This window comes from Astatotilapia calliptera, chromosome 13 (genome assembly GCF_900246225.1).
Source record: "Astatotilapia calliptera chromosome 13, fAstCal1.2, whole genome shotgun sequence".
Lineage (NCBI taxonomy): Eukaryota > Metazoa > Chordata > Actinopteri > Cichliformes > Cichlidae > Astatotilapia > Astatotilapia calliptera.
Genome location: NC_039314.1, coordinates 18109988 through 18135928, shown reverse-complemented (window position 1 = coordinate 18135928; position 25941 = coordinate 18109988). Strand labels below are relative to the sequence as shown.

The 25941-nt window shown below is 41.2% G+C and overlaps 1 protein-coding gene and 1 long non-coding RNA gene across 6 annotated transcripts in view; one reads left to right on the top strand and one right to left on the bottom strand.

Annotated features, from left to right (window-relative positions):
• The window catches only part of adam12b (ADAM metallopeptidase domain 12b), an 88996-nt gene that overhangs the window by 34653 nt on the left and 28402 nt on the right, over window positions 1–25941 (bottom strand). For 4 of the 5 annotated variants that reach the window (XM_026189368.1, XM_026189371.1, XM_026189369.1 and 1 more), the window contains exons 4-11: window positions 17292–17370; window positions 14500–14576; window positions 13674–13857; window positions 12879–12944; window positions 12040–12111; window positions 11462–11631; window positions 10899–10983; window positions 6885–7033 (exon numbers count right to left, since the gene is read on the bottom strand). In XM_026189368.1, the coding sequence (XP_026045153.1) occupies window positions 6885–7033; window positions 10899–10983; window positions 11462–11631; window positions 12040–12111; window positions 12879–12944; window positions 13674–13857; window positions 14500–14576; window positions 17292–17370 (882 nt within the window). Of the gene's footprint in view, window positions 1–6884; window positions 7034–10898; window positions 10984–11461; window positions 11632–12039; window positions 12112–12878; window positions 12945–13673; window positions 13858–14499; window positions 14577–17291; window positions 17371–24685; window positions 24718–25941 lie in introns of all 5 variants that reach the window. The other variant, XM_026189372.1, reaches the window with a different exon arrangement.
• Window positions 152–724, top strand: LOC113034630 (uncharacterized). The gene is made up of 2 exons (XR_003274202.1): window positions 152–521; window positions 604–724. It is a non-coding gene; the product is annotated as an uncharacterized LOC113034630 (long non-coding RNA).

Here is a 25941-nt window from a genome sequence, read left to right as displayed (position 1 = left end):
TCAGACTGACATGCATCTAGCCCAGGCTAAACAGGAGAGACATGTTTGACCTTTTGGGAAATGTTAAGCTGCTACTCCAGACGGAGCCTACTGTGATTAAAAATCCAGAAAACAAACAAAGCACAAGCCACACTTCCTACATTTACTGTCATGGTCTGTGGAATGCGTGATGCTCGGGTAGCCACACCCCCGGGCTGGGCCATCACTAGCACACCTGCTCTCCATCCCGGTGATTACACGGAGATCCACTTAATCCGGCGCTGACGGATGCTCCACGCCAGTCCGTAGTCATCCCCACAGTGGTAACCAGACTTCCACGAAAAGTGTGCATTCTCTTCTGCTTGGAACTTTGTTTAACCTGCCTACTTCTGTCCAGATTTCTACTCGGCGTCTGCTACCTGCCTGTCCTCCGGCTCAACTGGATCTCGCGGCGCTCACCTGGCCCACTCGCCATTCCACGGACTTCCTGCCCCCACAGACTGCCACACTTCCCTCCCGAGCTCCCACGGTTCCGTTCTATCGTAAGCCCCTACTCTAACTCAGTCCTGATATGTTCTCCCCGCTTCCTGGCTCCCTAGTAATCATCTCCCCTTTCTATTGCAGCCCCCCGCCGTCCCGATCCCGGCTTCCTCGTGTCATTGTTTCCCCGGATTTTTAGTTTCTGTTTTGCTCTCTACTTTCCCCGGGTCGCCTTTCGTTGTTTTAATAAAGTGTCTTTTTGTTAGCTCGGAGTCTGCGCCTGGATCCTTTCGTGCCCGCGCACCACGGCGCATGACATTTACCCACTAGCACTCTTACCAGCTTTCTCTCTCTTTCTTCAGATTTTCTGTACTGTCCCACTTCACCCCAGTTTTGGGCTCTTCTACTTATAAGAGAGTGACAAAAGTCACACAAGGTCCTTCGTATTATCTTGACAAAGCAGTCACCTCTTGGCCTCAAAATCCAGCCACAGTACCCCTGCTGTGCTTCATCAGTCTACCCAGTAACACATATAGACACAGGAAAGTACTTCTGAGCTTTCTGTCCACGTTCATATGATGCAACTCTTGGCTCAATTTCTAAAGAAGACACCCCTGCTTCAAAACGTCCATGTAAAACTCTCCTCTCCTCAGCACCTCAGTTTCACTTGTTAAGACACAAATCTCCCACGGCCAGTCTCTATGGCTCACAAGCCCGTCACTGGTTTTCATGTTTACCCAAAATAATTCCTTCATTGTCGTCTTTTTAATGTTTGTCTTTTGCTCTCCCCTCTATCTCTTTTTGTGCTTCCCTTCTTGCTTTGCCACTGAGGGAGATAAAAGACAAATGAAACCGCAGCTCTCCTGCTCCGCCCGTCTATCCATGCATAAAGCACCTCTCTGCGGATCTCTCTCTGTGTGCCCTGGCCCTGATTGCAGCTGGCAGCGTCACTGATAATCACGTCATTTAGATGCAGCCTGTCTTCTCCTCCATTAGCAAGTCTAACATGAGACTATCCCAAACACACAGTCAAACAGCCTACACTGCTTTACAATGATGTGCTTAACATTCTGGAGGCATATGAACCAAGGGTCAAAGGAGGCTGCTAATATTAAAAAACAAAACCAGATCTGTGATGGGGGGAAATGAGATCTAGATTGGTTTGTGAAATTATTGGTTTTGTTAACAGGAAACTGAATTTGGGCTGATAGTTTAGGAAATTCAATTTAGGAGATAGCTGGCTAAGTCATGCTTGAACTTGGGTAACTTCATAATTTTTATATTCGAAGCAGGCTCGCAAACGCTGGCAAAACGTTTCCCATGACAAACTTCAGACTACGAGCAGAGACAGATGCTGCAGAACGGATGCTGTCAGGACAGAAATGCTGTGTAGGCAACAGAGTTAATCACCCTTAATATTACATGCAAATTAATTGGAGTCTATGTAGAAACTTTTTATGAGTTTGAAGCACTTATGCAGTTTTGGCTTTGGAAGGAGCAGAATAATAAGAAACACAATACTGATGATCCTAAACATTTCTAGCCAGCACGTGGAGAGCAACATTTATTTGGAGAAGGTAACAAGGCGACTCAACATGGCCTCTCCTTTTAGCTAAAGTTTGGTCTCCACCAAAAATAGGAGACTCTTGAGCTCTTTAGCTAATAGTTAGTTCTTTACTTTGTTTGGGCAATGAATTCACATTAAATTAGGCAGATAAGGTGAAAGCTGGTTAATTCAGGTTTTTTTATAAAATCTTATAAAGAACACAATTTTTAACTTTTTAGAAAAATGTTGTTGTCATTTATTTAAAGATGTGTTTTGGGGTAATTTTTGCTGAACAGGACAGTGATGCAAAAAGGAAAGGAAGGGTAGAGAGCAGGGGAATAACATGCAGAGAACATCTCAGGGCCTCTGCGGTGGCCTTATGGGATTTGGGCTGCCTACTCGACCCGGCAAACTAAAGCGGCACCCTGGGATGTCTTCTTTTAGAAGTCACATTTTAACCAAATCTCATCTTTTTTTTGGTGGCTGAATAGATTTAGCCCAGAAAATAAAATAAACTACAAAAAAAATGAAGTGAACACTTATGAGCTTGATCATCAGACATCAGTCTGTCCAGTTGGTAAACACACCCATTTAATCCGTTGCTTTGGTGCAAATGAAAGTACCCCCAGACATACAAAGGAGCAGATATCGGTCCTTCTCTGGGCTCATGATGCAAGGGTCTGTCTCCTGGTCTCTCCTCCTCACGCGTAAGATTAGACTGGGAGACACAGCAAACCTTATTTCAGCATGTATAGGTGCTGGACAACTTGTGCAACCTGAATGGGCTCCAGGTACTATCTTATGCTACGACTACTGACAAGGACACTACCAAAAATGCAAAACTAGAGAAAATCAGTCAGAAGAGATAAGGAGAAAACATGGTCTGCAAAACCATTTTCTTTCTGGGGAACACTTGCTGTCACCTTCACTTACACCAGGGGTCAGCAACCTTTAAGACTCAAAGAGCCATTTGGACCTGGTTTCCACGCATAAGAAAACACTGGGAGCCGCAAAAACTTTTTGACATCAAAAATGAAGATAACACTGTATATATTGTTTTTTACTTTTATGCTTTGTGTGAACAACTAAGGTGTGTTGCTTATGAAATCCATGAAGTGCTACAGAGAAAATTACATTTTATTTATGTAATTAACACATTTTGAACTCTTAAAGAAATATAACTAAAGGAAAGACACCCAGCTGAACTAAAATGATCCATGTAGCAAAGAAAAACTGTTGTGAGCCGCCACCCTTATATCGCCTTTGGGCTTTTGGAGCCTTGACCTGACTTTTAAAAAATACTTAGAAAAAAAGTACTATGCTGCTAAAAAATGAAAAATAGATATTTGCAAAATTCTGCCTAAATATGTATTTTACCAGGTTAATGTGTGTGGCGGGGCGTGGTCTGCAGCACCGCTGCAGGGGAGGAGGACGCACCTGAGCGGCAACCGCAATCACGCCTCCCCGCCTTAACGTCTGTGCTATCTATGCTGTTGTGTTGGTGTGTGTCAGGCTGTGAGCTGCAAAGCTACAGCCGGCTATATGCGTACAGCAACCGTGTGTGAAAAGGGGTCAATAAAGAGATGCTGAAAAGCATGTTCATGGAAATCGTCGGGTCTGCCGTGACATGTTTACAATGGGAATGAACCTCTGCGCACAGCGTCTGCAAATCAGGGCTGTATGAAGTCACTTTCATCTTTACACAGGACTGTAAGCTGTCATCTGTGAGGCATGAGCTGTGTTTGTTTGTAACATAGTTCACAGTGGAGAATAGTTGCTGACATAATGTGGATCCGAAGATCCATAATAGTAATGGTTGAAAGTCTTGATAAATGCACGGCGTTTCGGCGGGTACACTGGCTTCCGCGAGTGTGACGCTTATTTTGAGAGATGAAAAACTAATAGAATATAATTTTATTTTTTTATTTCAATATCACAATAATCTTCCAATTTAGAACTACAAGTTAAAAAAGAACTAACATAAATAAAATACACTTCAGCTAAATACTTCAAATTTATTTTCCCAAACCACGCGGAGCCGCAGTATAAGGACTAAAGAGCCGCATGCGGCTCCAGAGCCGCAGGTTGCCGACCCCTGACTTACACCAAAGCAGATGAAATAGGTCCCTGCAGTTTAACTGGCTTTATGTTATCCTGTGATAAACTGTTCCCTTAATTTTTTTGACACGTGTTCATGGACACAGTGCTTCATAGGGTGCCACTGTTACATTATTATTTTAAAAGCTAAATATTGATACATTGTGTCAGTGTATCAACACAAAATCGGCATGCAAAATGTCAGCGGATCAAGGCGTGTGCATTTATTCCACATGGTTGGCAAACAGAGGAGCGGGTAACAGAGTAAAAGGTCACTGATCATCACTCTCAACTACCGTACTAATGTAACAGTGCTGATAAGTGGGGTTTTGCTTAATTAAGTTATTTATTTATTTATTTATTTAGAAAATGCGGTATGGTAATTTTCTGAAATTCTCAGCATGACATCACTAGAAGATGTTGTCAGTATGCTGGGGTCTGACATGCACTGCATTAAAAAGTTTCGCTCTAATAGATGTTCTAGCACGAAACAGCAGGATGAGGCCAGAGGTTGCACGAATGCAATGTTTTTGACAACTTCTCCCTCCTTTCAATTTATATGGTAAGAGGTCATTCAGGTTTTCTGGGAACAGTTCTGGCAAACATTATACAAGTTACATTATTTGTGTGCCTGTTATCAGATTTCATGGATTTTATTGTCTGCAGTTTGTTTCTTCTTGTCTCTGCTTAGTCCTAGAAATTATTTAAAATTTTTTTGGCTTAGTTTTTAATGACAAAAGGTCAAAACAAGTGTCAGTAAAATTATTTAGACAAAAATTCATCCTAATGTGCTTGTTGCTTCAAACTCAGAGCCCCCGTTTCTCCTGTCATTTCAAATACACGACAAACTGCAAACAACTGTGTTTAATTAATCTTTCTGTTTTGTGTTGTCATCCATTTATCCACGTGCAGTCTTTATTCAATTTCTTGACTTTTCTTGTGTTTATGCTGCCCTTTGCTGCAATTGTTAGCTGTGATTATACCCATATTAAACCATCCCTTCCTAATGCCCTTTCAGTGTGAGGTAATGGGGGAGGGCAGAATATTCCTGTTCTGTGTGCTGTAAAAAAAGCATTTCAAAGTTTATCTGAATCTAATTTTAAGCTTCAACAGCACATGTTTTATAAGACTTGGCAACCTTTCCTGCAATATTCTCCACGGACAAATCCACAGCCCCATGTGTGTATGATTTAACTCCCCCAGAGATAATGTGTGCAACAGATTGGGTTATTGTCGGCATGTGGGTTTATTTTAGTTTTTTTTCTTTGTTTGTAGTTTGGAAACTCTATAAGAATATTTGAATAATAACAGTTATGATGCATTTCAGGGTTTTGTCTTCTTCACAGTGTATTCATGCCGATTCATCTGTGGCTTGCGGGATTCACCATCAGACAAACCAGACTGGCACCAGACCAAGGGTGAAATCTGGTATTGAGCTCTGGGTTCGCCTTATCTGCTCGCTGTTTACTAACAGTCACAGAGTCCATCTCTTGCAGCAGCTCTGTTATCTCAGCGACCCAGGCAACACGAGCAGAATGCTAGAGCAGCTGCTCTAGTCTCAGGCCAAAGTGTGTGCATGTGTGTCTCTCTGTGGATGTGATTTAAACCTTTTCTCATTCATCAACTTATAAACAATGGAGCATCATGTACAGATGAAAACAAACCCACCAATGCAAGTACTGCAGTGAATGCTTTGTGATTGGTTCAGGTACAAAGGAAGCTAGGCTGATAAACATTTTGATCTTGTATCCCAGCTGTGGCCACAACAGAGAGCAAAAACCCAAGTCCCAATTTTAAAAGTTTATCTAAATTTGTGTTTTTTCAAATTAAAAGCCACGTTTTCAAAAACTAATTTGTCAGAGAACACGACAGAATGAGCACTTAAACTGTAAGTGGACAGTTAAACCCCAAATCAGTTTGACATATTTTACCCCCTGGCCTTTAACAATATTTATCCATTTAGATTATTTTGGTGTCAGTTGCCCAGCTTTGAGAATATCTGCTGTGGAAATGTCTGCCTTCTCTTGATACTATTGAACTAAATGGGATTCAAAGTTGTGGTGCCAAAAATACATGAAAAAAAACCCACAACACAAACCCTCAGCAGCAGGGCTTATTTCCAGAAATCATGACTCGGTTACGAAAAAATAAAATACACAAACTTTGCTGTGAGGAGCTTCATGTTGGAACCGTTTTCTCTTTTATTGAACAATACGCCAAACATCACTGTGCAGAAGAAAGAGCCCATATCCTCACGTTGAAAGGCACTTCCTAGTTTAAGCGTGACAGGATGTAAACATTAACCCTCACTCCTCGCCCCCTCAGCCGAGCGCTGATGTAAGCTAGCCCCAAACTTCTTTAGGTTGGTGTATGTAGACAACAGAAAGAAAATAGTTCCTACATGAAACTGCTCACGAGTTTTCATTTTTTTTGCTTTTTGAGTAACTAGGTCATGAGTTCTGGAAAAAAAAAAAGACATTGCTGCTGAGATGTTTAAAAGTATTTTTATTGGCACTTGGTGAAATACAAGGCAAGTACTATCTCTTTCCATTACACTCAAGAGAAGGCAGACATTCCTACAGTGAATAACTGTAGAATAACTGGGCTTCTCAAGCAAAACAGTCTAGATGGATAAATGCAGGTGCAGGGGAAAAAACATGTCATATGGATTTTGGCGGGACAAATCAGCTTAAAGCTACAATCTAAATGCAAGTGTAACATTGTAATACAACTGAGGATTTAAAAAACCCAATTAAAATAAAAAAGGTGGCAAAAATCTTACCCTGTGGAGGGGGTCATGATGCAGCCTCCGCGATCAACGGTCATCCTGCAGCCGCAGCCGCGCTCTGGGGTGTCATGGTTCATGCCAAAATTGTGACCCAGCTCATGTGCTAAAGTCACGGCTGCACCCAGCGGGTTGTCGGAGTGATCCTATAATGGACAAAAAAGTGAATCCAACATGGTAAATGTGTACAATTTTGTGCGTTTGACTATGCCTGAAGTTATTTAGGGAAGCTATAAGCGAAGAAAAACAACAAAAAAGTGAACTGAAGTGAATTATCCCTCACAAAAAAAAAGCAAAGAAAAGAGGAGAGTTGTCAAAGAAGACCGTTTTTAAGCTGCAGTTTCAAAAAACAGTAACTGTCCACCTTGCTCCTTTTGTCCTTCTCCTATTACTCATTCTCCTCATGGAGGCCGGAATTCATCTGCCATTCCACTACCCCTGCAGACCCAATCATACCTGCTGCCAGTGGAGACAGCTTCTGCAGGAAGTCCCTATAAACCTATCTCTGTGTGACTTGGTGCTGCATTGATAAGCGAGACAAGGGAGACAGAGATGGAGAATGACACGCGCGAAAGAGGAGGAAGTTTCACTTTCTGCTAGTTTTATAGACAGACTTGGTGGGAAGAGCCAGACAGAGATGGGGGGCATTTGGAGGGTAACCGAGATATTAAGTCAGTGTAGTGTATAAAGCATGTGTGCCAAGGTGAACGGGAATGGTAGTAAACAATGACAAATGACTACAATCAAAATGTGTTATTACTTTGCCAAAATTCTGCTGTTAGATAAAATACATCATTTTCCGCAAACTGTAACAAAAAAAAGAAAAGAAAATCACTAACAGGTTTTGACAATCTCCTTTCATTCAGCGCAAAACAGACACATTTTCATGCACAGACTAATGGGCAGCATACATTTCTCACAATGTTATCTGAAAAATGAAACTGATATTACCATTATTTTTCTTTCTGTTAGAAAAAGAAAAAAACACTGATATCAATCTCATGAATGTATAGTACACATGATATAAGCAACAGTAACTCATAAGCTTTATTTTGCATAAAGAAGGAAAACAAAGGGAAAACAGTTCGCCTGACTCTGCCCAAAGGTAGAAAAAATAAGAGAAAAATCACCGACTGTATCATGCATTTTTTTCCAGCTGTGACTCTGAATACAGATTCCTCACTGCATGCCTATGTATGAGTGCCACTAATGCCAAGCAATACATTAACCTCTCTGCAGGTTTACACAGAGATAAGTAATGTAGGTGACTGCTGGCTGCCGATGAGCCTACGCACAAACCTCCAGTATCTCAATATGCTGTGCAGACCAGAGCATTGAGCAGGCAAATTGGTTAATCCAACTTCTGCCATGAGGAGTGCTTGAAATGGGCAAGAAATGTTAGGATAAATGTTTAAACTAAAAGAAAATACAGAAATATCTGTGACAGCAGATAAAACACCACTGATGAATTTTGTAATATTCCTTGAAATGTCTGTGTGTTAATGTGCAAGATTCAGAATTTGTAATTAAGCAAACCTCAGGGAAAAAGAAGGAAGGAAAGAAAGGCTGCCAATTTACTACTGTGCATCTTACCATAGTTCTCTGCCATGCAGCTTATATGAGAAAAATGTCATGCTTCCCTCGAGGACAAGGTCATATGTCAATGTTAAGGACAAGATGAACCACTTCCTGCTGTGATTAAAGATCAGCATCATGGGGAGCTGCACCCTGCTTTTTCACAGCAAGGATGGGAAAACTTTCCTTTGCTACTGTCATGTTTACCAGTGGGTTAGTGCATCTACACTGTGCGCGCGTGTGTGTGTGTGTGTGTGTGTGTGTGTGTGTGTGTGTGTGTGTGTGTGTGTGTGTGTGTGTGTACGTGTAATTCATAGCTGAGTGCTCCCTCACAAAAAAAGTGTAATATGAGAGTCAACAGCCACAGCCATTACTTTGAAGCTGCTACGAGCTGCTGTTGTAATGGTGAGAATTTGTGGAGATGGTTGCAACCAAGAAATGCTATGATGGGTGTGAAAATAACTCTCAGACGACAATACTGTACCACATAAAAATCATTTACAAAAAGACTTAGGAAGAAAAAAAACATAGCATTGTGCTAAAACAAAAAAGTGAGGCTGCACTGAGGAAGATTAATACATTGTAGCGTACGGTTTGAGAAACAGTTCATCTCCTCTTACTGTCCCCTAACTGCTTACGTGGCCCTTTAATCTTGGTCCAGACCATCTGCTGTATGTAAGTGATGGGGAAACCAAACATCTGGAGAATCCTCAGTACGGCCACGGCCAGAGGAAAACATCTCCATTAATGGGGGACACATCTGGGATGAGGCATAATGGCACTGGGATGATAACCGCTTTGTGATTTGGCGCGGATATCAAGTGCTGTAAAAGGCAGAGGAGCCTAACAGGCGGCTAATTTACTACGTGTCGAAATTCAGTGCACCAGGGGTGCGACACAGTCGTGGGTAAAAATGGATTTTTGATTCAAATGCATGCTGTGCAAGAGCTGACATTCACTCACAGATAGATCAATTCATCACATAAAAATGTAAATGCGGTTCTGTTCGAAAGTCGAGGTCCTTTGATTTAATCCTGTGCCCCACCAATTCTACTAGCAACTCTTCATTGGCACCCTGTTAGCTCTGGAAATGAATTTAAAATCCTTCTCCCCACATACAAGGCCTTGAATAATCAATCAACAATCTTAAATACCTCTTAGTACCATATTACCCCAATAGAGCACCTTGCTGTCAGACTGCAGGCTTTCTCGTGGTTCCTGGAGGTTTTAAACATAGCTATCAGGCCCCTCTCCTCTGGAAACAGCTCCCAGTTTGGATTTAGGAGACAGCATAAAGCATATAGTTAGGGCTGCTATAGACTTAGGCCTCCTATGATACACTGAGCATTGAGTTGACTCCACTTGACTCTTTTCATTCCCCAGGTGAGAATGCCATTAAGTTTTTTCTTTTCTCTCACATAGTTTGCATTTTGTCCCGTTTCTTTATGCTATCCTTTGTTTTTTCTCTATCCCATCACAAACAGTCACAGCAGATGGCTGCCCCTCGCCGAGTCTGCTTCTGATGGATGGTGTCTTCCTGTTAAAGGGGAGTTTTTCCTTCCCACCATCGCCTAATGGTTGCTTATAGCGGATCACCTGATTGTTAGTGTTTCTCTTTAACAGAATGATTCACAGCACCTTGTGGCAAATGCCGTTGTGATTTGATGCTATATAGATAGAAAGTGAACTTTCAGCCTGCACTGGACTCATTCAGGAGTGACCCCTGCTTGTCATTGCAAACAGAAGCTCCACACACATCACTGATAAACTGGAGAGTCACACTGAAAACGTCTAGTAATTACCACATAAAAGAGCAGCATCAGTTTAACCTTCCGCCCACCTTTACTCATGTTCCCTCATTGATAACTGTCCTCTCTTTCATTCCAGTAGCTGAAATGACAATTAGCCACTGGTATCACTGAATTTCTTTCCATTTGTGATCGAAACACCAGGTCACCAAAGCTTTCAGTACCTGTCCAGCTTTAGAAGAATTTTACGACGGATTGTTGTTTGATGAATGCTGACCTTGACAGAAAGCCAGTTTAACACGTGGGTCTGAAAGAGGCATTTGAGTTGCAGCGCAAAAGATTGATTGCACGACTGTTAGACTTCAAATAGCAACAGTGTGCGTGCCTGCAGAGCAATCCTTCTAAGAGTACACATTTTACATATTGTTATGTGCAAGCTGATGTTTGTGGTAATGTTAATGTAAGGGAGGGCCAACACAAATGTCATCATGTTTTAAAGCGAGACTTCCTGGCAGGCTTGTCTGCAAGTGCCCTTCCAGCAAACAATGAACACCTTTTCTGTGTAAATCGGGGCTGGATTGTGTTAGCCTAGTGAATCTGAACAATGTCAACACTGATACAATCAAGCTACGCAGAGGAAAGGGAGGGTGGAGGCATGCTGGGAGTAGTAGGAAGATTTTACACTCACCATGACAATACCTCCAGACTGCTCAGCAGTGCACATACTCATAATGGGTGCCATGCCAATGGTGGTGCCCTGGAAGTAAACCCCACTGCCAAGGAGAGAAGTAGGAGACGGAACTTTTAGAGGAGAAAACTGCTGTTACATGTTTATAGTAATGGTATAAGTGAAAAACTTCAATTTTACCAATTAGTTTTCCAAATATCAGGCCAGATATGATTGTTTAATCATATCACACCTGTCAGGAGAATATGTCATTGTTTCAGTCTGTCTTTTTGTTAGCAGCACTGTTAAATTCTACTAACAAATTCAATGCATTACATTTTCAATCCAGGAATTTATGCCCTAACATAACCAGGTAGGCTATCATATCTTCTTAACCACCAAATGGAAATAGTAAAAACAGGGAAATATAAGCTTGATGTGAAAATGAAAGGATTCAGATGAAAATCTCAATCCTGATTTCTGTTTGGGTCCATTCCCTGGTGGATGTATGTGGTCTCACCCCTACATCATGCAGTCTAGGTGCAAATATTGGACTGATTACATTTAATAATTTAGATGTCCACCTTATAAGTTGAGCATTGTCGTGAGGTTTCTGGGGAAGCAGTTTGACTTTCCTCCAGTCTAAGAACTCGTGCAGGGTGGTGAAGGGATCTTGGGTGATGGGACATTTATCAGAGTCGCTCCACACCTCCAGACCCACAAGGGCCACCCGGATGTTCAGGGCCCTGTAGAACTGCACAGAAGATTTTAATAAGAATGGAAAAGCATGGAGAAAACACAAATGCCCATAAGACTGTTACATAAGTGAGACTGTTTACTGGGGTTTTACCTTTGTTCACTCAATTAATTGATGTATGATTCTTTTCATCCTAGCAAGCCTAATCAATCACACGTTGCCTTATTTTTCTGACAGTATAAGATCATGTCTTTGCCATTTCCTTAAAGTAAATCTATCTGCCTACGCAGCATGTAAGCTATAGAGACACAGCTCAGGCAGTGGTGTTAGGCAGACTAAAGTCAGCTGCTTTAGTAGGAAATTAATATATCACGCAGACGTGCCATTAATCTCTGCTGCCAAAAATATTTCTATTTTAAAAAGGTGATTTATCCCTCCTGTGCAAAGGGGTGGAGGATGTTTTACCTTGTCAACATAATTGGCTATCTCTACCAGTCTCTGCTTCACCTTCTCCAAGTCCTTTCCTTGTTTCTGAAACTGAAAACAAAAATGCATGTAATCAGTGGAAGAAATTACACTCGCAAATTGTGAGTGTTTCATGAGGACATAAGAGACCGTCATTTCCAGAACATAGAAAAAAATCCTCAAACCACAACAAAGGACACAGAAAAGCAGTGATTTGTATGAATGAGTTGAAATATTCACTGGCACTACATTTTTCTGCGTGTTGGGCAGGTTGTCAAGCTGTGACCATCTGGATCTAGAAAAATCTCCTAGTGTTAGAGAGGCGAATGGCATGGCCACAGGGAGCAGGTATGCTGGCAGATACGACAGCTTGCAAAGCTTTGGATCCAAATTGCAGCTCAAGTCAGACCTTCCAGTTTTACCCTTCTGTGCATCCAACTGCACCGATGCTGGACTGTATATCTAAGCCTAACAACATACTTGATCCCTTATCCTTCCTTTCATTTCCTTTCCTCCCATTCAGGTCAGTGGCATTAGCAGAGGGCTGTCAAGAGGAAGCCCCACAAATAGCTCTTCAGTGCTTATGGGAGACTATTCACTATCCGCATGGTTTTTCCCCGTTTCCTGTCTGCTCTGCTGGGAAATTGAAAAAAGAACTTCCTGTCAGAAAAGAGACCACACTGCTTGTTGCACACTCATCCCTCTCTGCAGCTCCAGTGGGATCTATTCCATAGTTACTACAGCTCATGCTTATACCACAAAAGGATTGTGGGCTTTCAGTGTGTCGTCTCTGCTGGTCAAAAACTGCATTTGCGAAGAGAGGCAAGTAGGTGCATTACCTCTCTGTTGTCTGCAACAATGATCAGCTCGACATATTTGGTTGTCTTCTGAGCATGCCTTTTATGCTGTGATAAAAACAAAGATGGGAAAAGTTCGACAGTTATTAGGAAATGCGTAGAAGATCAAGACACCATTTCTGTCATTTCTTACCGCTTCTACTTAAAAGACTTAAGATGAACCTTTAAAAACTGCAACAGCTAAAAAAAGGTATTTTATTTACATTCTTGCCAAGAGATAGATGAGAAGATAACACTTAAACGTCTGTTCACTAAATATAAAGATATAACCTGGTATCTATTCTGGTATCTGGTTTTAGCCTGCAGGCTAAAACACTGCAAATCAGGCTTTGTCCCAGCTGATATTCAGAAATATTTCCTTTAAAAAAAACAAACAAAGATGAGATAATCTATCTAATTAAGTACTGTATATAGGCAAGTTTCACTCCCTAAGTCAGACAGAGTTCTTAATGCTTGGAAATAGGGGCAGATGGATGCTGCACCTGCTCAATGCAAAGCACTGGCCAAACCTTCTGCATGAGCCCTTGACTCTGTGCTCCCAACGCTGATAAAATGAGTGTCAAACCAAAGGCAACACCCTGAGGGAACTCATCCAGACAAGAATGCTTGCCAATATACTCATCCTGGTCAAACGCCCATTTATCTTTGATCAGTTCAATGATAGGCCTAACCTTCAGACTCGCTTAATGGTGAAAAACTGCAAACCAATAATGTAGCCCTTAGTCGCTTTATCCAGTGACACTGTGATAAAAAAGAAAAACCCAGTAATAATCTCACCCTTGTGTGGAAGGACTTGAAGGGGCTTTCAATGTGGTTTTCAACTGAGGACGTGTTGAAGCTGTGGCCGCATGTTCCGGGGGTCAGTCTGAGCTCTTCCACTCGGTAAATGAAGTGAACTCCGGTGTCATCGCCAGACACAGGCTCGATGATAAATGTCTTGTTTTCAAGTGCGATGAAGCCTCTGCGGAGACAACAGGATAAGTCGGAAAACAAAACCTCAAAGCATGACCAGTCTCTCAAATGCAGAGTTTGATTAAATGGGCTCTCTCTAATGGAATACATAACTGGGGCGGCTCTTTTCCTGCAATCCCACTTTTACTAAAACCAGATGTTGTTTTGTTTGAGAAAAAGACATTTTTTTTAAAGACTCACATCTTTTAATGTCAGATCAGAAATATATACCACACATTAATAACCAAACAAATCTAAGTGGTCCTTATGGGGAAACTTAACATTTTCTGTTCCCAAAATGCTTCCTTGCTGTTGGATTAAGCAGAACAGATGAAAATGTGCATGCCTAATACTTCAGTTTAAATACAACTTTGGATTGTGGTTCATTTTGTAGCAACAGCAAGATTATAATTACTGCCCAAATGAGTCCAGACATTTACTGGATCCCACCGTGAGTAAAGACAATGAGGTGTGACATTTCACCAATTCCTACGAGTCACACCAACTCACTGACAGCACGCTTAAGGGCTTAAGAGAGATGGGCTGCTGTGCTGAGCGACTTAAATAAATATAAACATTGGAGTGGCAAATAGCACTTAAAGGGCAGTGTAGTGATGCTGCTTGAATGCAAAATGATGCCTGAGATTCTTACCGAAGGCCTGAGCAGGCACTGAGGGTAACGTCAGAGCTGGGATGCGCCTGCACTTCCCCGTGGTAGTAGCAGTGATTCTAAAAGAGAGTTTTTTTTGTTACATGTTGGAAATAAGAAACACTTTTAAAGAAACAAAGTGTGATATAAAATGTGTCATGCTAAAAAAAGCAGAAGAAGAAAGCAGCTTGTCACATTCCTCTCGCTGTACTGACGCTCTTACCTGACTTCAAAAGAGCAATACAGTACAAAAGACACTGGGACTATGCTGATGCTGTCCCAACTCGTGTTCATTTAAATTAGCATGCTCTGAAGAAATCTGTCTACACTCCCTCTCTATAAAAACAGGCCATTTAAAATTAATGCAACTTATAAAGTTGAAGAGAAAGCAGAAAAAATTGGCACGCATGGGAGGTGACAGTAACATGGTAATTGTTCGCCTTTCGTTAATCCATCAGACTGCTCTAGTGGAAGGAAATGGGGACATTTAAGGCTCCTCAGAAACAGTGAAAACGCTGTTGTCTGACCACAAGGAGAACAGAGGAAATGACTCTCATTAAGAGGGAATACAGACCTCCATTTACTGTCTAGTAGCACTCAAGCCCTTTTAAATCAACTGTCATTCCCCACTACACTGACCATTTCTCATTCCCTGTACTGAACTCCAGTAAGAAGAAATCTGGGGTGGGATTTTTACAAAAAGATGAAGTGAAGAAACTCCCATTTAACAAGTTCACTACAAGGTAATGAACTGGTAATGGATTTGAGAATCATTAGATTAAGGATAAAAATAGAACAGCTATAAAGGCTCTGTGCTCAGGCTGTGTTTGACCTAGCAAGGTTCACCTTTTACAAAGGATAACATCAGGTACAGTTAGTGACTGTCTCTGTGTCTCTGACGTTTTTACAGCAGCTAAATGTTGAGTGACTAAATACTCAAATGAAAATACAGAACAGATAATACGGTCATATGAAAAACAAAGTTTTCACCTTAAGCTTTAATTTGTATCATATTTCATATATTCAGGATTTTTTTGGCAACTTATTCCTTAAAACCGTATTATGTCATTTATTTAAGTTTTTGGGGAAAACAATGACACTGATGATGCAGATATCTAAAAACTGATGCATTAAATATAATACACTGGGCATTTAGAGGTTAAAAACATGGAATAACATCCTTTGGACACCTGAAACCAAAGTGGAGATGTTTTCTTACGGTGTTTGGTGAAAACCAAACACGGCGTATCAACACAAACACCCCATAGCAGCTGGCAAACAATGGTGGATGGGTGATGATTTGAGCGTTTTCTTTCCAGCCACATGACCTGTGCGCTTTGCAGTCGCTGAGTTTAGCATGAATTCCTCTGTATACCAAAGTGTTCTAGAGTTAAACGTGAGGCCATTTGTCTGACAGCTAAAGCTTTGAAAGTGGGTCATGCAACAGGGCAGTGATCCCAAGCAGTGCAGCAAAGCTACAACAGAATGTCTGAAAAAGAAAAGAATCAATGCGTTGCAATGGTCAATGTGCAGACCTCAACTGGACCTGAAATGCTGGGGCAGGACCTTAAGTGTGCTGTGCATAAACCAATACCCACGAACCTCAATGAACTGAAGCAAGACTGTAAAGAAGAGTTATTGCTGGTTCTACAAGCCTTTGAATCATTGGTGTACTTATTTATTCACAGTGCTACATAAATCCCTGTGAAAACTTTCTTTTTCACATGACTGTAAATCACAGTCAACCTCTTGGTATCTAAGTTATTCATTCCCTTAAAGTTGTTAGCTGACATGCACTGCATTGTTCCAAATTGAGTTAGGTATTCTAACCAAAGACAGACAAGAACTGAATAATGTTTTGTTAAGCAGCATGAAATAATGACCCACTGCTAAGCTGCTTAAGGAGTCAATTTACATCCTAAATTAGAGGTCAGGTCAGGTTTAGGTGTGGGCTTGCATGCTAGAAGAGTAGCAAATGTTTTTAAATCATTTGCATATGAAAAATATATAGAAATGCAGGTTCAGTACAGCACATTCATTGCCACTGAATCGGGTAACACTTGTTCAGCAGGTACTGAAGGTCTCCAGTCTGTTAGAATTCTTCTTACATCCACCAATGAAGGATTAAATGATAAAAATTTAAACTGTGGGGAAACTGGCTAAAAAGTGTCCCCAGTGTCCACGATCCAACTAGGCAGCAAAAAGGGCAAGAGGCTGTGAACTATGTTAAAAACAAAATAAAACAGCTTTTTTATAAAGGATCAGTTGTGCTATTTTTTTCCTGAGCCACATAAACTGATTTCAACCATCCATGTGTCACACTAAAAAGCCTTGAGAAGTACTTTCTCTGTTTCCAAAGACTAGCGAGCACTTCGCCTCGCACAGCTAGCATGAACACAGCATAAAACAAGCAGTCAAGAATAAACCATCTGCTAAAAGGGGATTCCATAATAAAATCCTGATGGCAATGTTGGCTGAAAAACTACCAGCATGAAACACAGCTTATCATCAAGTAGGCCACGGGATAGAGTGTGTTCACCAACAGTGGGAGGCTTTCAAATACAAACTCGACCACATGGAAGCAATTAAAAAAAAAAAAAAAAAAAAAAACGACAACAAAACTCATTTCTGTCCTAGATTTGATTTTAAATGAGTAAAGCTGATTCTCTGGAAAAAAGAAAAAACTCGTCTGTCTTTGTGAGTTTTTAAAGGGTCACTTTTTACAACGTGACTGTGCAGCATCGCTGAACATCAACTTGACCATAAATGTCAAAAGCACTCCAACGCTGCCCTACCGTGAAGTTGTGAGCACCGGTGACTGCACTTCCATCCTCCCGGTAATGTGTCTCGGTGTAATGGCTGGCAAAAAGACCCCTAAGAAGAGAACATGACAAGAGCATAAAAAACCCATTTATTTACTCATCGATTAGAAAAAAGAAGACTTTGTTTTCAGACTACCGAGAGGACTTGACCCTCAGTTGACTTTATATGTAGATTGCTTGTAAGGATTTGGGGGATGATGTGGATGAAACACTTAGCAGTCCGAGGCGGGGAGAGACTTGATTTTCTGTAAATTTATTATGTGATTCATAAGTGTCCTTGAATCCCCTGGCATTCAGCATGAACAAGTTGAACCAAATGCTGATGTCATTTCTCAGCATGCGTGAGTGTGTATCTGTGCATATCTTTTCAACTGTGTGTCACTTGTGTGTGTGTGTGTGTGTGTGTGTGTGTGTGTGTGAGAGAGAGAGAGAGAGAGAGAGTGTGGGTGTGCTTTCCTCTACAGGCCATGAACAGATGGACATGGAGAGACCCACCCTGAGCATTGGCAAAGGAGCAGCAGGAACACCCATTTTTTGCAGCTGTATACTCAGATTGACATCAGGCAGGATGATCTCAGGATGTGTGTGTGTTAGAGTGCATTAGAAGAAGAGAGGGAGGTGGAAATACCCAGAAAACAAACAATACGTTTTGCAAGTCTGACGTGTATTATCCTAAAGGTGATTATATGGCAAAAAAGTAACAGAGGAGACTTAAAAACTAGATCACACACATACCCCACAGTGCTGTGCCAGCTCACGCAAATCGCATGTACCACAAACCAGAATTAGATGAGACGAGTGGCAACGGTGAGGCATTAAGCCAATAGTGGGTTTTTTTCTTCCGTTCTTCAGGTCCATTTAATGTCTTATCTGGATATTTACAGTTAATTATTTTATCACCCGTTTATAGGAAGATCAATCCTCTGTGCCCCGAGCCTGACCACATTTAAACTTCATTAAATACTTATTATCGCTTTAATGTGCCTTATCACGCCATTAGCAAGCTCTAAACCAAATCTGATAAGCCGAGCGGCCAGTAATCACTTTGAAGAGCCCGGTACGTCTCATAAAAATTTGATGACACATCAGAGGATGCTGCATGCTTCTCGGAAAAGCCCAAAATATGTATCTTAATAGTGAACGCTTAACAGTGGCGCTCGGAAACAGCCACAGCACAATTATAGGAAACGAAACGGCTCAGTTTGCCGTAAAGATGGGATTTGTGTCACGTGAGCGGTAATTCCAAGCAAATGCTCTCGTGCTGTATTTTTTTGGGACATGTTGGGAAAGCCAGCTTAGGGGCAGTGTGGCCGCCGGGACTGAGACACACGCTGCGGAAAAGCTGCAGGATTTACATGATGGAATCTCCCTGTAATCAACTTGTTGGCAAGAGTACACAGAGTTTATGAGGCCATGAATGTTTACTGTGCGTTTGCAGAGAATTTCCTCACTAGTTATCTTGCAGCTCAGTTGGTGCGTATCTGTGTATCTTACACTGCTGAAGACCGTTTCATGCTTCTGATTCTCACTGTCGCAGCGCTCTAACGTTGTGTCGTGTATCTGACCCAGTACGCAGAATACTCATGTTTGTAACTAAAACACAGCTACCTAAGGAAGAAAGTGTACACTTCCATATAATTAAGCAATTTTTACTGGCGCCAACAGCCCACCTCTGTCGTCAATCAATTTTCCATGATTATGCTGCAAAAGACAAAGTGTTGACATTTTTGAATCATGTGGAAAATAAATCCATCTTTTACTTGTCCTTATTCCACATGAGAAAAATGACGGCATACTGTGAGGATTGATAATTTATTCCGTAGCTGTTACTGATGAATAAGTTGCAGGATGTTTTATGCTCTGCGGGATGACTCTGTGTCTACACCACTATATTACACCTCCACAAAGAAAAACACATTTTCTTTTTCATTTTCATTCCTGTAATTGTTTAAGTCAATAACCACAGATTCTGTGGTCCTAACTGTGTGTTGCGATTCATTAGACACAGTGTAGTATCTAATTAACAGCCCACTAATGGCCGCCCAGGTTAATTGTGATAAATGACGGGCTGTTTAACAGCACCCCTGGGAGGCAGAAAATAATATTTGTCTTAAAGAATAATCTCCCATCTTACATGCGCCTCCTTAGATTTAATTTAACTTTTCTGAAATAACTGCATGAATTATTGATTGTCTCTAAAAAGCCAGATGAATAGCTTTCCACAGCTGCCTTTTGAGGCTAGAGTGCTGCTCATGCGTGTGATGTTTAAATATAATTAGGAGCATGATTCACTATTTGGAAAGGACCTTCCAGTAAATCTAAATCAAGACTCCCACATATGTTTGCAAGAACGCTCATTGTGTTGCTGAAATAGCCGATCTGGCCTTCGAAATCTGACGTCCCACGACGTCTCTGATGAACATACAGCACTTTTGTGTTTCCATTCCATCTGCTGGCATAAGTGGAACGCTACACTATATCTTACACAACAACTGAGGCTGGCAGAGATAGGACTAGCACAATGCAGGGACAATACAGACAAGGACAGCATAAAAACTCATTACGGCAGACCACAGAGGACCCTTCTTCATTTTAGAGGCATAAAACAAACTGGCAGATGTTATTTTCTGCCATATCTGAAATTACAGGAGATAGAACTATTGTTGTCTCTGAATTGAGCAAGTATTTTGATGAGTTTTATTTAAAAAGAACAAATCAAATCAAACAGACAAAGAGTCGCTACAACGGTGTGATCGATGAACCGGAAACTAAACGCATCACTCGCTGTTTACACAGATCGATGTTTATAATAACATCTTTCTCTCTTGATCCAGCCAGTACGACGTTCTGTGCAAGTGCAGAAACTCATTTACATACATGTGACTGTGTCTCATGTAATAATTCACCATTACACAAATCCCCTTGAGCATGGAACCATTTGAGAGCAATGTGGCTCTTCTTGCAGCCTCTCTACTTCCTTTGAAGAGTGCTAACTTCAGTGATTTCTTTTAATCCCCTCTCCCCCACAAGCCTAACCCCTAAGCCTTCCTATAGCTGCTACTTATGGTAGCATATGCTAAACTCCAAAAAGAGCAGACTACTACAGAAGCAGAGGCAGATGAAGACGAGAGAGGAACTAAAGAGGTGTGGCTGACAAGTCTAATTCTATTTCCACATACGGCTGCGTTCCAAATTGATTTACATACAGCTCAGTGTGCCTTCAGCTAAGGCTTGGCCGTGGCTGTGGCTGTGAGTGCACCGGAGTGTACAAGCCAGCAAAACCAGAGAAAACTAGGGAGAAACAGTGGTGAGGGTGGGAGGAGTGAGGGAAGCAAACAAACAAAAAAATTCCCTGAACTACATAATTAAAGAAAAGCCTTCCTTTAATCTTCTTTACTGGCTTCATAAAAGAGTCATCGTGTCCATTTCTGCATTACTTTCATCTTTGTTGTCTCACTGAAATTTAAGGTGTCGGGTCAAAATGTGGGTGAGGATATCATTAACGTTGGGGGGTACGGAGAAATTTAAAATGACATCTGATGATAGCATCTGATGATTCGGAAAAATGCCAAACTTATTACATATTCAACTTTGGGGAAGAGGACTGTCTGTTCAGAAATTGATGCGAGCCATGTAATAGCTGTTGAGACATTTCGCACTGAAATAAAAATGACCTAAGATAATGTGTGGGCAACATTTGTGCAGCATTTTAGAGCTGTATAATAATCTTAGTTTGTGTGTTTCCAGTGTTATTGTGATAATGTTTGCTAACTTTACAGGTGCTGCTACTGTAGGTCAAATATTTTCTTCTTTAATTGCAGATCACAATGGAAGCTAATCTAATGAACTGGTACTTATATAGTGTATTTCTAGCACTTTCTTACTTCATGCCTCATTCATCCATTCACACACACATTCATAAAAGTGATTTTTCCTAACCTAACATTCACACACTCACACCCTGATGGGGTTCAGCATCTTGTCCTTTCCTTGGAAGAGCCAGGGATTGAAGCACCAACCTTCCGATTAGCAGATGACTAAATCAAACAGACAAAGACTCTAAATCCTGAGTCCGAGTCACCCCAATCTAATCTAATTTATAAGGATTCATCACCAGGGAAAAATAAATATCCGTGCCAAACTTTGTGCCAATTCAACAAGCAGCTGTTAGGATATTTTGATGCCAAGAGGTCATTTATATGGATCAATATCCATACAGACTTTCATGACAAACTACCTTATATTTCTTAAAGTTATTAAACTAAAAAGATCCAACCAGCATACGTTGAGACTCTTACCAGCCGGGCAAAGGATTGGGTCTCATAGTAACACTTACAGTACCACCATAAGCGAAACTAAAGAGTCACATTCATGGATGAGCAGACTAAGATTTTCCATTATATATGCTCCAGCAGGCACTGGATGAATATCAAACATGCTGGCTGATGGGGCAGGCCTATTTAAATATTGACTGACCAAAGCAAAGATAGCTCCTTAATGAGTCAAGATCTCTCTTTGCTTAGGAAGAAGTCACAGAGGGAGCAGCTGCTTGACTATTAAAAAAATCCTGCAGCGAGTCCTCAGAGGTCCGCATGATGACACTTTTTCCTAAAGTGCCCCTGCACATACAAATGATTAAATCTCCGAGTGGCCGTGTCCACAACTTACAAGCAAAGTTGATTTTTCATATCTGAATACTCTTTCATCCTTCTCCGTTGCCAAGATGGTTCAGACAGCCCTGCCTGTCTGTCTGTGTCCCTCACCTCAGGCTTCATGGCATTGTGTGCTCAAAGTGGCGCCTAAGGCAACTGAAGTCATCACATCAGTAAAGTAAACCGCAGAGGGAAAAACATTATTCCCTGTGCTTGAAAGCAGAGGAGGGTGATGAATCATGGCAGGGGCACAGTTAGTAAAGGTTGCCACTCTTGCTCTCACACGCTCTAAAAATAACAGAAATCACAGGTAAAAAAACAGAAATATCTCATAATAAACTCTAAGAAACTTTTTCCTGAACATGACACTTCAATTGCCATACAGTTTCTTTCCCGACTGTTTGAGTTGTTACCCGAGAAAACGAGGATTGTAGGCTGCATAAATGAGGAATATCAGACACGAATAAGAGGAAATAATGGTAAAGCTGTCTTATCTGTTTCCTTGGGGAATAAGAGAAGTCTGGGGGGTTGGTGACTGATGGGAAATGGAGAGGCTCTTTAAAAAAAAATGATGTCTCTGATCACACAAATTCATGCAGATATCCATACTGGATTAACCCCCTCTCCTGATCACTTTAAAGCATGAGTGAAAGGTGATCGTATTACTGTGCAGCAGGTGAGGTTTTTAAGCACTCAGTGATAATGGAGTCACTTTCTTCATTCTGAATAAGCTTCTCCCTCTGAAACCCAGCATGTCCTTTTCAAGTCTAAAGGGTTTTATTTTCTTTTATAGCCTGATGAAGGGTAACCTTATCTTTCATGCTTCCGGATATTTCTTCTTTTTAACCACCCATTGCTTTTTTCTTCTTTTTTCCTTGGCATTGCATTTTTTTACTGCTACGGAGTCTTATGAAATGATAACAGAATTTGGATAAAAATGAAAGGCTGCAGGTGCAAAACAAGGATTAAAACGGCTACGGTGTCAAACCCCAAACCTTTTGATATTTCTAATGAAAGCACACTTCAGTTTGGGTGGGAAACATTGCAATTTCTGCTGAAGCGATATCACTGTTATTATTTTTCCTCGCTTGTGAACATAACGCCAAGCACCAGAGCTAACAGGCACAGCAGGGCTGTTAAAGAATGAACTGTTTCACTGCTGCTGGCCCACACGTTCGGAATTTTTAATACCAAAAAATAATTCCCACACTAAACATATTTTTCCTCATAACTGTACAAAGAACATGATGTCATACTCTCCCTGCTCCCATTAAAGGGGGAATACATTTTCAAATCAGTGTGAGGGGAAAAGTGCTCATCTACAGCACAGCAAGAGTGAGCCCTGTGCACAATTTCAGGGCAGTCCTCTAACTTCTCTCTGGCTATGGTTTGCTGCTAAAGTGCAGGCCCGACCTGTCCATCTTATGCAATATTAGCCTCTGGTGTTTGCATCTTCTCTACATATCGCGCCACTGAGGCTGTTTGTTGTAATTAATGCACCGAGTTCACGCAGCTAAACATTAGACTGCTTGTGAAATGTGCGGCTAAAGGAGCTCATGAATTCTTTATAACCCTAACAAAGGAGTACAGATTATTTCTGGGCACGAGATGATGATGGCACAAACTCAAAATGCTTGGAGGCAAGATCTGTGCCACCAATGTGCAGCGAGCCATAAACACTTTATATCATAAGATGTTAGCAAAATATGCTTTCAGTGGAAGAGCATATAGAGATTATATGTTAAAAATCCATTCTTAACATCCTTGTGACCAGAGGATTTGAAGTGTTTTGTGCATTTAGGGGAAAAAAAGTAATAACTTTATAATGTTATTTTCATTCTACTATTTTTCATTCTGCTTTTATTTTTCCTGCTTATCCAGGTCTATGATTCGGGGGGTATCAGTCTAGGCAGAAATGCTCAGACCTCCCGCTCCACAGCCAGCTCTTGCCAGCAGAGCAATATAATCTCTCCGGCGTATCATGGGTCTATACTGGGATCATACCCCAGTTGCCTGAAACACCTCATCCAGAACATATGCTAGTCATATCCCCCCAATTGGCTCCTTTCAGTGTTGAGGAATGGCAGCTCTAATCTAAGCTCCTCCTGAATGACTTTGTTTCTCTCTCTATCTCTAAGAGAAATCCCAGACAGCCTCCTGAGCAAGTTCAGTTGCCCTAGTTTAAGTCACTACTCACACTCTGTGGCAATAGTTGAGTGTAGAAATGTAGATTGACCACTGGATGGACTTGTACAGCATCTACATTAGTGCACACCCCAAAATACCCAAACTCTTCTACTTAGTGCAGCAAGTCACTCCCAACCCAGAGAGAACTCTCCACCCTTTTCTAACTGAGAACCCAGAATACAAGCTGGAGACCATCTGTCAATGAAGCCGACAAAACTACATCATCTGGAAAAGGAAAGACAAGATGCTGAGACCACAGACACCCTCCGCCTCTTGGCTGCACCTAGAAAATTCTGTCCATAAAGGATGTGAAAAGAAACGGTGAAGAAAGGAAACCCTGGAGTGGTACACTCAGTGGGAAGGGCTCTGACTTATTGCCAACAATGCCAAGCTATTTTTCCCTGAAGAGCTCCATAACAATGGACCCATACTACTGAAGCACCACCCAAAGGACACCTCAAGAGACACAGACTTCTCCAAGTCCAAAAAAGACCAGTAGGTTGGTTGGGAAAGAGCTGGTGTACTTACTTCAGCTTTCTATAGTTAGTGTGTGCCATTTTCTATAAGAAAAGAGAGCAGGGAGTAAAACAGTGAAAGCAGAAATGTGTCAAATATATCTTACGAAACTTTATGTGAGCATTATCATTCAAATAGATGAGGGATAGTAGAAAAGAAACCCTAAATAACATCAAAAAATGTAAATAAAAAATGTCTGAATATCTGATAACTGATGACTCAAAATCTCAATTTGTAAATTGTGTCTTTAGCATTTGTCCCAACAAAACACCAAAAAGCCTTCTTCAACATTCCCTCTGGATAGTGAAGCTAATAATATAGATAATTGATGTACATGTACAGAAGCTCACAATCTCCATTAAAAGTTGTGAAAATAAAATGTTCTGAACTCTCTCTGGAAATACTTTTTGTATTCCTGCCCAGAACGGCGATGAACTCTTCGTTTACTGCTTCAATATTCCCATCCATAACAAACTACAAACTGGAACTAATGAGAGAGTAGGGATCTTCAAGGGAGGTGGCCTATTATTATTCATTGAAAAAGAGTAAACAAATGCATAAATGTTAATGTCAGAGGCTTCCTATCTGTCCAATTAATCTATGGTGGTTCCCCTGGGCAGCCTCATTGTTCAGCCATACTTTTTTTGCCTTCAGGGGAAATTTGCAATTAAGAGCTGAGCAGAAAAGACATTAAAGATGTCTTTCATTTTTCCCCTCCCTTTGATTTCTGTCTTCTTCAGCCATTTCTTTCGTAAAAAAAAAGAAGAAGAAATAACTGGTGCATATCATCATCAGCTCCTGCTCTCCCACAATCACATTCATCCATCACATCTGGCACTTTTCCTCCTTTCTTAAATCTAAAAGTTGAGAGGAAGAAAACTTTAAACTATAAGCTGCAAGGGGCACGTGTGGTGCATTAGGCAACTACTTTATTATAACATGGTCCACTGACTACACATGTCCCAGACCATCATCTCTCCAGTCCCAGACTGCATGAGGCATTCTTCCCCTCCTCTTAAAAAACGTCTCACGTCATTAAACCCACTCTTTACACTTCCACAGATCCTATACTGATTCTCCAATAAGATAATAGCATGCAATCTTTCATTCTCCAGCCCATTACCCTGCAAACATGGTGGAGTTGGTAACTTTCACTTGGCACGGATGTATCAGTTTAACATAAGGATCGGGGTGAACGGTCTGTCACTGACGCTGATGCAGGGTAACATAAGGCGTCATGGTTGCTGGGTATTGAGCAGGAGACGCCA